This window comes from Mustela putorius, unplaced genomic scaffold, assembly GCF_011764305.1.
Source record: "Mustela putorius furo isolate JIRA1106 unplaced genomic scaffold, ASM1176430v1.1 tig00000095_pilon_pilon_pilon, whole genome shotgun sequence".
Classification (NCBI taxonomy): Eukaryota; Metazoa; Chordata; class Mammalia; order Carnivora; family Mustelidae; genus Mustela; species Mustela putorius.
The window spans coordinates 27094682-27105571 of record NW_025421280.1 but is presented as its reverse complement, the minus strand read 5'-3'; the positions used below and the strand labels follow the sequence as shown (position 1 = coordinate 27105571).

Genomic DNA, 10890 nt, shown 5'->3' with positions numbered 1-10890 from the left:
TAGGGGTTGGGAGCACCCAGCTGAGCCTGGGAAGGTAGTGTCAGAGAAGGGGCTTTTTGAGTAGGGTTTTGAGGAGCAAGTAGGAGTTCCCCTAAGTTAAGTTCTAACTTAACTTAGCTGGAGTTCCAGCTAAGGATGAGTGACTGCAAACACACCCAGTTAACTACATACCTCCTATGTATCTGGCCCTGTCCCTTCTACCTCATTTGAACTTGAAAGTCTCAGTTCTCATTTTCCAGATGAAGAAACGGAGACAGGATGGAGAGGACTGACTTGATTTAGGTTGTATTTTCTGGCTCTTCCTGTCCCTTTCTCCTCTGCTTCCTTTGTTTTTCAACATCTTCAGTCTTTGGTCCTAACCAAGAAGGGAGAGCAAGAATCCCATGAGGGAGAACACCACCACTTAAGGTGCTGCTGTGGAATTTAGCATATAGTTGGTAGCTAATTAAGTCTTTTTTTTTTTTTTTTTCACAAAAGCATTCTTTCCACCAGCCCACCAAGCTGGAAGTCCCTATCTCATCGAAGAGGATACTGAGGTTCAGAGAGGCTTCTAGGGGGAGGGTACCCCTGCTTCTCCAGGAGAAATCCCCCCAGAAGGGCCTCCCCCTGAAAAGCAGCCCAAGACTCCGCCAACTATGGTCCCCGGAGTGTTTACTCTGCACCCAGGGCGGAAGGGACCAGGCAGGCGGGGGCGGACAAAGTCCGGGGGTTATAAAGGCCAGTCCAGCAGCGTCCGGTGTCTCAGTTCAGAGCTCAGCTAGCTCGGCACAGCTGGACAAGGGCACCACACTCCTCACCCATGCTGCCAGTGCTGCTGATGTTCTCATGGCTGCCTTCGGGAGGTGCCCTGTCTCTGGCCCAGGAGCGCCTCCCAGCCTTTCCAGGACCCTCAGACGCACACTCCAGTATGGACATCTCCAGAGCCCAGGAGTTTCGGAAACACTACGAACACCTGCAGACCAGGCTGCGGTTGAACCAAAGCTGGGGTGATTCAAACTCTGACCTCAACCTTACAGCTCCAGTCCGGATACTCACTCCAAAGCGTGAGTGAAATCTAAGAGACCTCTGTCCCCTAGGCAGCTACCATCATCTAACCAGTGGTTCTGAGTCCTAGGGGCCCAGGCCTGCCACCGAGCCTCAGTTTCCCCATCTGTGAAACAGACAAGAACAGCTCCCGTTGGGGCTGACGGGAGGCTGGTGGCCTGGTTTATGCCAAGACAAGGTGAGGCTTGGCCAAAGTGAGATGTTACAGATTGCAGATGGGGAAACTGAGGCTCAGAGAAGCCAGGGATGCTTCTGAAATCCCACAGAGACTGGAATGCCCTGAGACAAAGTCTGGCGGCAGGGTGTGTGTGTGTGTGGGGGGGGACTTATCCTTGGATGTGAGGGTTGGGGGAGGGCGTACAATCCAGGAGAGTGGGTGCAGGGGAGCCAGCAGAGTGGACAAAAGGGGTGGGGGGAGCAGAGGAGAGCAGCACAGCCCAGGGGTAGATGGAATGTGCCTGTACTTGTTCCAGATCTGACGCAATCCCTTGACACGGCATCGCTCAAGTCGCATGTGGCATGTGCCTTAGAGAGGGAGGAGATATTCTCTCGCCATCCACAGAGGATCTAGGGGGAAGAGAGAGCAGAAGGAGATCTGGGTTATGCTAGAAAGTGGGAGGGGTTAGGGGAGGAGTGTCAGGCCAGAAGGGAGCGTTACTATCGCACCCTAATCCTACTAGAGCTATGAGACTCCAGGTAATCTTCTTCTTGTCCTTTCTGAGCCTAGTGAGTCCAGGGCCCTCAAACCCTAGTCCCCGAAGTATCTCCAACACCTGCACCAGCCTAGGGCCCTGAGAATCCTGGGGATCCAGATATCCTTCATTTTCAGATATGGAAACCAAGACGCACAGCGTTGAAAACAAAGTAGCTAACCCCAGCACTTAGTAGGCCTTCAGTGAAATGTTTTTGACTGCCACAAGAGGCAGAACCAGTGTTTGGATTTTAGTCCCTCTAAATATCATGTAGACATTAATCCTGCAAGCCTTTGTTTGTTTATTTGTTTGTTTGTTTGTTTGTTCTTTTTAGTTTTATTTATTTGAGAGAGAGAGAGAAAGAGCACAAGCAGGGCTAGGGAGGGGCAGAGGGAGATGGAGAAGCAGTCTCCCAGCTGAGCAGGAAGCCTGACATGGGGCTCCATCCGAGGACCCTGGGAGCTAAAGGCAGAGGTTTAGCCGACTGAGCCACCTAGGTGTCCTAATTTCATCAAGTATTTTCTAAATACCTACTGTATGCCAGACATGATGGTAACCAGGCAAACAGAAATCCCTGAGGGGATTCAGGAGGGGAGATGAAATGATACACAATGAAATAAAAGAAAATAAGGCAGTGCCTATTTTAGGCAGGCTGGGGGGATATGTAGCCTGCCATGCTGACAGTCAGGGGAATAGTGTGCTTGGAGGAGGAAGCAGCTTGTGCAAAGGCCCTGAGGTGGGATGCTGCCTGGCGCGTGGGAGGAAATGGGCACTCCGCGCCTGGCGCACAGTAGGCCCGTGGTTGACTGGCTTTCCTCTCTTCCTCAGTGCGACTGGGACCGGGCGGCCACCTGCACCTGCGCATCGCCCTGGCGGACCTGACCGAGGGGCTCCCCGCAACCTCCCGCCTGCATCAGGCGCTGCTCAGGCTGTCGCCGATGGAGCCCAGCTCGTGGGACGTGACTCGGCCGCTGCAACGTCAGCTCAGCCTTGGAGGTTCCAGGGCCTCCGCACTACACCTACGACTGCTGCCTCGGTTGAACCGGTTGCGAGCAACGTTACCTTCCGCACGTCCCCAGCTTGAGCTGCATTGGCGGCCAAGCGCGGCCAGGGGGCGCCGCGACGCGCATGCGCACGCCGGAGACGGTTGCCCCCTCGGGGAGGGACGCTGTTGCCGCCTGCAAAGCCTGCGCGCGTCGCTCGAGGACTTGGGTTGGGCCAACTGGGTGGTGGCGCCTCGCGAGCTAGACGTGCGCATGTGTATTGGCGCGTGCCCAAGCCAGTTCCGGTCGGCTAACACGCACGCGCAGATGCAGGCGCGCCTGCACGGCCTGAATCCCGACGCCGCGCCTGCGCCATGCTGCGTGCCCGCAAGCTATGAGCCGGTGGTGCTCCTGCACCAAGACAGCGACGGTCGCGTGTCGCTTACGCCCTTCGACGATCTCGTAGCCAAGGACTGCCACTGTGTATGAGCGGTGCTGGTCTTTTACTTACGGCTCGTGAGCAATGGAAGCGACCTCAGAGATCCTTGTCTGTCGAATGGGTTTGTGGGACCTGAGATACCCGATTTCCCACCTCTGCTGTCAACCCCCCCTTCCCACACCTCTGTATTTATAAGTTTGTATTTATTATTAATTTATTGGGATGCTCTCTGTGGGGACTGGAGGGCTGGGGAGGGCTAGTCTGACGGTGTGCACTTATTTAAAACTGTGGTAATAAAAGTGAAGGTGTTTGACCTGAACCCCGTGGTGTCCAGGATGGAGCTGGTGACCTTGGGAGGAATCTTCCCCTCCCTGGCCTCAGTTCTTAGAGCCCTATTGGGGGCTCGATTCCAGGACCCTGAGACTATGACCCAAGCTGAAGGTAGAGCTTAATCCACTGAGCCACCTAGGCGTTCTTCCCTGGCCTCAGTTCTTACAGGGCACCTGTCTCTTACTGTCCTTCTGCCTCTCTCTGCATTGGAGTCACCTTTCCAAACACAGGCAGCCCGAGTCATGTCCATCTGCAGCCAAGTGTATCGTGTGTGATGTTGCCTCCAACCCAGAAGAGTCCCATCACTTCTATTTGGGGCATCTCCCTCCATGTTAATGGTACCTCTATTCTTTCATTTAAAAAGAGCAAGGGTGGTGTGGGGGGCACCGCCTGTGCAGCTAGGACAGCTGGGAGTTATGGGGCTCTGCCTGTGCTTGGTTTGCACCAGTCCACAAGCGACAGCATGGCAGCCATCCCCTCTAGCTGCTCACTGGTCACCACCCATGGTCATTACCAGCGCTATCTGTGATCCATTTTCAGCAACAGCTCACGCGGAAGTGCAGAGTACCCTGGGGAAGCCATCCCTCAGCACCCTGGTCTCCCCAGAGCTGACCCGGGTCACTGGTGGGCGAGCTTCTTTTTCAGGAAGTCCTCTCTCCCATACATGGCTTCAGTGTTAGAGTCCCCAGAACTCTCAGGATCTCTCCAGGCCTCCAGAAACAGAATCACCTGTGACTTGGTTCTGGAAGCCATGAGGAAGCAGCTCCGTGGCCAGCCTGGCAAAGCCAACTCCCCACCCCAGTCCTGTGGCCACCCCGAGCCACCAGGCCTCAGGCAGCGCTGGGCTCATCAGAGCCCTTCCCCTCTCTTCACCTCCCCTCCCCCAGACAAGGCCGGCTGCAGCAAGCAGAAGCAGTTTTTTTTTTCTTCTTTTTTTTTTTAATATCAAAACAGCAAAACACCAAAAAGGAAGTTGAGAGAACCCCACTCTTCACTATCCAAGACACATGCATGCTCTCCTGACACCCCATAACTGGGTGCCCTGCACCAACTGGAAAAGTAACTCCAAGCAATCAGTTAAAAAAGAAAAAAAAAAATAAAGGGAGGAAATAGATATGTTGTGAAGAACATTTTCATGCACATGGCATCTCCCATTTTATCTAGTCTTTCTGCTTAGGATCTTGGAATCCCCGAGATGTGCCAGGTCCGCCCCCTCCCCACAGCCACCTGCCTGTCCACCCTGAGAATCTCCGAAGGGAAAGGTTATGGGGCCTGGGGGACCTGCTTGCAGCAGTGAGTGAGGTGTGTAGCCTGTGAATGCTGCCACCCAGAGGCAGACCTGAATGTAAGTACCCCTGAATGTATTTAGCAAATGACAGCTTTGTGCCAGACCTTGACTAGGCCACTCAGGACACAGGAGGAACAAGACAGGCAAAAGCATTCCATCTGAGCCAGTTGAGTGAGGAAGACAAGTGAGTACAAAGAGAAATACTAAGAAGGTGGTGGATTGTGGTAGGAATTGTGCTGAGGAGTCAACCTGGGGAATGCATTAATGAGTGAAGAGGTGCTGTAGATGGGGGGGGGGGGTCATCTGAACCGAGACCTGGAGGAAGAACAGGACTCGGGGGACAGGTGGGGAATGGGCATTTGTGGAAGTCAGAACAGCAGGTGCAAAGGCCCTGGGGTGGAAATGAGTTCAGTGTTCAGAGGCAAAACTGTTGAAGATGGGGCCAGTGGGGTGGGTGGGGGCCAGAATCCACCGGTGGTGGTGAGGGGTGTGGGTGTGTTTGAAGAACCAAGGGTAGATGTGAAGGGTTGGGAGCTGGGGAGGGCTGGGATCTGATTTACCCTGGAGGTGAAGAAGGCAAATGATCAGGGACAATAGTGGGCATTAGAACAGTGTCTAGGGTGGGGATGCAGGGGTTCAAGGAAGCTAAAGACCCTTACAGGTTCCCTCTCCCACCTCAGATCATTCCCAAGTTCTGGGGAACCCAAGAAAGGCTCAAAATTAAGCTCAATTCCAGGGTCCCCCAAAGCTAACAGATGCCCTGTAAGCATCTCCCCAAATATCAGCTGTTGCCTTTGCTGAACATTGTAATACCTGTGTGCATATTCGTATCTCTAGTTGCAATTTACCAAGCTGGTCCCCCTGCCCAGTATTCGTGTCCTCTCCACTTCTCAAACACTTACACATCCTTCAAAACCCACTCCATGTTTCCTTCTTATGCACAGCCGTTTCCAAACTCTTTCGTTTGTCTCCCTCTGGAGCCCTTGGCCCCATCCCTCCCTCCAGCCCAGGCTTAACCTTTCAGGACCGAGGGTGTCTGTGTCCAGCTGTCTCGCCTATACTGGAGGATTGACAGGAGCCAGGCTGGGAGCCCCTGACAGGAAACCCAGCTGAGGCACAAGTTTGGAAAAAAGTCCTGAAATACACAGAGCTCTGGGAGTGATTAACTCTGCCTGAGGAGGAACCGAGAAAGGCCTCAGTAGAGTGGCATTGAACCTGGCCTTGAAGGATGAGTTAAGACATCTCAGCTTATTAAGCTAAAGCAGCTACAGCGACTAGTTGCCTTGTTGTACAGATGGGGAAACTAAGGGCCTGTTAGTGGCAGAGTCCAGACTTGGACCCATGCCTTCTGACACTCAGACCAGGGTTCTGCATCTGTATTAAGATGTTTAAGAGTGAGGGGCGCCTGGGTGGCTCAGTGGGTTCAGGTCATGATCTCAGGGTCCTGGGATCGAATCCCGCATCGGGCTCTCTGCTCAGCAGGGAGCCTGCTTCTCTCTCTCTCTCTCTCTCTCTGCCTGCCTCTCTATCTACCTGTGATCTCTCTGTCAAATAAATAAAATCTTTAAAAAAAATAAAAGATGTTTAAGAGTGAGAAAAAAATGGAAGGAGATGGCATTCTGGGCAAAAGGAATGGCATGGGCAAATGGAAATTTCAGGAGTGAGGTGGGCTGGGTGGTGAGGAGGCCTAGACCAGAAGAACAGAAGAGGGTAGTGATAGTGAGGTGAGTAGGGCAGAATTACGCAGGCCTCAACCACTAGGCTGAAGTCCTGGGGGAGGATAATGGGGAGCCACGGAGGGTGTGTGAGCAGGGGAAGGGCACAGTCCCATGCATAAGTTATAATGATCCCTTGGGCTGGTGTGGGCTGCCCTGGGAGCTGAGCCGGGGTACCAAATGGCTGGGAACAGGGCCTGAAAGGGACAGAGGGGACGGACCAAGAGTGGGGAACAATTCGGGAATCTCTCAGAGAATCTGGTTTGGGGAGCTTAGGGAATCCCCACCTCAAAGAACCCACTTGCCCTGAGCCAGCAGCTTTGTGAGCCCTACGGCATTTATTAAGCTCAGTCTGCACACCAAGGGTGATGACAGAGTTCACGAACTGACCCCTCCTGTCGCCATACCGGAGCCTCTCCTCTTCCCCTTCCAGCAGCTTAGGGAGCTGAGAAGCAGAGCAGGGGCTGGAGAGGGAGCTGAAGAACCTCCCTGGGGCCTCAGCGACGGTCCTTCCCTGTCCCCATTCCTCAGGTGGGAAGACTGAGGCCAGGGAAGAGTCAGAATGCCCCGAAGTCACATAGAAGGCAGCAGGCTGGAGTTCAGGGCATCAGAGGCTTAGCGCCCAGGGATCACATACTCCTCCTCATCCAGCGGGGTCTTGCGCAATGACTGCAGGTTGCAGTAGACAGGCTGGGAGGCATGGTCCGGGCCCTCGTAGTTCATGTAGAAGTCGCTATCCTCTGATGGATGAGCCCTGGGGAGACGGATAGACAGGAGGAGTGGGGCTCTTAGGGGTAGGTACGTCAGCTTTGAGAGGCAAAGAAAGCTCTGGGCGCCTGAGTCCCCTCCTAGTATTTACATAGGAGGAAACTGAGGCACACGGCAGTATTCTCCCAGCCTCCCAACTTTGTCTGAGGAGAAGAGGTGGGGGCCAGGGATTCAGTCCCTTCTGGTTGTCTCCCCTTCCCCCCTACCCCCCATCACAAATGGAATCCATGGAAGATTCCATGGATTCAGCATTGTAATGCTCTGGTCCGAGGACCTCAAGCCCATGGTCAAATTGTTTCCTTCCTTAAAGTTGAGATAGTTGCTCACTTTTTACATTGAAGTCTAGATTTTTTTCTTTTTTTAATCTTAACTCTAATTTTTCAGTTTCCTTTTCAAAAATCAGAAGCTCTGGTCACACCAAAGACATGGACACAGTGGCTAGGGCCAAACCAGTGCCCTTTCAGCTGGGAGTTGTTTTCATTAGATTCTCTGAAACAAGACACTTTGTCACCTCAATACAAAAACAAATTGGAGTCTTAGTTTCTGAATCCATAGAACTGGTGTAGGAGAAGATAGCTTCTTAGTGATGTCTAACTGTATATGGCAGAGAAGAACATCCTCTTAACCCCTCCAGCCCCCCCCCCCAAAAAACTCTCCTGCTTCTAGAACATTTTAACTCTATTCTCTGTTGGGTAGCTGATACCCATCAACTACTCATCTTTTAAGAAAAAAACCAACCCAAACACATAAAAGCTTGTCCACAGATAAGAATAGAAATCAAACTCACATTTGCCTCACATTTGCTATGATCTTGGGCCAGTCACTCCCCTGCCTCCCAGAGCCTCCATTGATACAACTAGGGTGAGAATGACAGATCCCGTTCTAAACAATGCCTTTGGTGGAGACTGATCCTGAGGCTTTGGTGACATTGAGGCAGAAGTGAGCATCACAGCCCAAGACACCTTAGGGAGATGAGTGTATAGGACTCCCTCCTCCAGGCCACTTCTGCCTTTGAGCCCTATTTGCATCTGCTTTGCATATCCTCTCATTTCTCACCCACAGCTTCCCACCAGCCTCCCCACTTTGTGGATTCCCCTACTCACACCCATCCATGACTCTGTTCCATTCCTGCCTGGATTCTCCCAGGCCCCTCTAGCCTCAGCTCTCAGGTCTTGCCTTCTCAAACTGATTCACAGAAGAGTCTCCATTCTCTCCCACCTCCAGGCCTTCACCCCTGTGGGGGCTGCCTCCTGCAGCAACTCCTTTCATTCCCTCACCCAACCTGGAAAAGCTGAACCCATCCAGCTAAGTCCAGCCAAGTCTGGAGGTATCAGGGCTTTGTGGGGGAGAGAAGGACACAGCTTTCTGAGCCTCTCTAGTGTCAAAGGGATATGTGGAAAGGGGAGCTGTCCCCATTTTACAGAGACTGAAAGAGAGGCTCAGAGATAGCCCTGGGTCACACAGGATCTAAGCCCAGGCCACCGACTACTTCTGCAAAGCCCCTACTCTGCCTAGAACACTTGCTTCCTCTCTCCCCATCCTTGGCCACCAGAAACTCAAGTTTGCAGGTCACGAAGGAGGAAACTTGTCTCATATACAAGAACTCGCTTAATTCTTATCCCAACTCTATTAGGTGGGGGCTGTTATTATCCCCATTTTACAGATGAGAAAACGGAGGCACTGAGGTAAATCGACTGGCTTACAAGAGGTGGCACCAGGATTTGAACCCCGGCCATCTGGTTCACAGATCTGAATCACTCACCCATGTTCGGCCCACTGGTGCCCGGCAGCTGGCTGGCCCACGAACACATTCTCATAGTCGGGGGTGCAGGGTCTGGGCACGGCTGCTGCTGGGGGCTTAGGGCTGAGGCCCCGGCTACTGTATCTCGGCTGCTTGCCAGAGCCAGACCGAGAACCATCCTGAGCAGCCCTTGTTTTGTTCACGTCCCGTTTACTGATCCTCCCACGGCCCCAGAGTCTCCAGGCCAGCACTAGGCCAGCAATGGCGAGCCCCAGGAGCAGGCTCCCACTGGCCACCAGTGCCCCGATGACCGATAAGGATAGGCCAGGGGGACAGCCAGCCTCCAGGAAGGAGGAGACATTGTGCCAGCCACCAGTAGCTGTGTCCCAGCACTGGAGAGGTAGCCAGCCAGAGCAGTTGTCCTGTCGGATCTGGTGCCAGGATACTAGGACACAGCTGCAGTCAGCCTTCAGGTCAAGCGTACAGCGCAGGGCCAGCTCCCCATCCACGCGTTCCAGTGGGTTGTTCGTCACATCGAGGACACTCAGGTTTCCCAGCAGTTTAAAGAAGAGCGGTGGTAGCTCTCGAAGACCATTCCCAGACAGGATAAGGTGGAGCAGGCTCCTGGCCTGCAGAGACTGGTTCTGGGGCAGTCTGAGGCCTTGGCCACTGAAATTCAGGCATGTGTCTTTGAACTCTGTGTTCCAGTCCATGTTCCCAGACGACACGTTGCAGGAAAATGCTTGGCTGCCTGGATCCTGCAGGAGCAGTGGCAACAACAGCATCCACGCCAGGGAGCCCCCCATTCAAGCAACCTAGGCAGAGACACCAGAATCAAGGCCCGGACCTTAGCCTGTGGTCACCTCACCCTCACCGCCTGTGTTTTATTATTATTCTTATTGTTATTACTATCATCTCAGAGTGGCCCAGGCTGTTTCTGAAATGGTAAAACGCGGGCCCTCGCTTGGCGCCCCTCTGGTTGGCTCTAGCCTCTGGCCTCAGTCGCCCCCTCTGGGGAATGGGTACGTAATCCCGGTGCCTGATGGTGCTGGAAAGCAGGAAAACCCGGTCCAGTCAGCCCCTCCCCTTCTCCCATTGGAATCCCTTCTGGTTAAGTCTCCCCTTCCCCCCCACCCCCCATCACGAATATTTCAGGCGCCCTCATTGGTCAAGACGGGACCATATGCAAAATAAGAGGTTGCCCCGGAAACGGCCTGCAGGGGGCCGCGCTAATTGTTTCACAGAAAACTGCGGGGTGCTGGGAGTCTCGGGCTGGGGTTGGACGGGGCTGCCGTAAGGAAGCCCCTCCAGTCTGGCTTGAGGTCCCTTCCCGGACCCAAGTTCTAGCGCGTTCGTTCTGGTCCCACTGCCACGCTCTTGCCTCGGCGGTGCTGGAAGGATCTGGGGCGGGAGGGGCTGCGTGGTGGCTCACCTGGACGTGGGGGCCGAAGTGGTCGGCACCCTCCGCGGATCCGCAGTGGTCCGGGGTTCTCCTCAGGATCTGCACCCAGCGACTCAGGGAAGAGGAACTGGTGTCCGGGTGCAATGCTGAGGGGAAGAATGAAGACACTGAGACCCGCCCCCCTGCAAGGCCTGAGGCCCAGGATTCTCACGGGAGGGGGAGGGGCGACCTGCTTCTCTTTTGCTGGAACCCAGTGACTAAATGTCCCCCATTAATACCCCAACCAACCGACTGCTACCTCATCAACTCGCTTCCTGGTGTCAGCTCAGTTGACGCCCAGCCCGTACATTCTGTGTTCATTCTACAATCACCCAGGCTGACTTCCAAAAGGCCTCTACGGCCAGGTTCTGCGGGAGCACCCAGTCCTCCGAGCGGACAGAGCTAGACACACACCAGACACACCCTGTCCAGTGGTGTCAATCAGGTCC

The 10890-nt window shown here is 54.0% G+C and overlaps 2 protein-coding genes and 1 long non-coding RNA gene across 3 annotated transcripts; 1 reads left to right on the top strand and 2 right to left on the bottom strand.

Moving 5' to 3' along the window:
• Positions 1-239: 239 nt before the first annotated feature.
• Positions 240-2879, bottom strand: LOC106006617. The gene is made up of 3 exons (XR_001180812.2): positions 2799-2879; positions 1509-1611; positions 240-355 (listed from the first exon to the last, which is right to left on the bottom strand). It is a non-coding gene; the product is annotated as an uncharacterized LOC106006617 (long non-coding RNA).
• On the top strand, positions 716-3477 carry GDF15 (growth differentiation factor 15). Its single transcript, XM_004760947.3, has 2 exons — positions 716-1043; positions 2565-3477. The coding sequence occupies exons 1-2, from the start codon at positions 800-802 to the stop codon at positions 3206-3208; spliced, it is 888 nt and encodes a 295-aa protein (XP_004761004.1). The 5' UTR covers positions 716-799; the 3' UTR covers positions 3209-3477.
• A 3332-nt stretch (positions 3478-6809) lies between these two features.
• On the bottom strand, positions 6810-10554 carry LRRC25 (leucine rich repeat containing 25). Its single transcript, XM_013060541.2, has 3 exons — positions 10433-10554; positions 9022-9815; positions 6810-7245 (listed from the first exon to the last, which is right to left on the bottom strand). Exons 2-3 carry the CDS (start codon positions 9804-9806, stop codon positions 7107-7109), a joined length of 924 nt encoding a protein of 307 aa, XP_012915995.1. The 5' UTR covers positions 9807-9815; positions 10433-10554; the 3' UTR covers positions 6810-7106.
• Between the last annotated feature and the right edge of the window lie 336 nt (positions 10555-10890).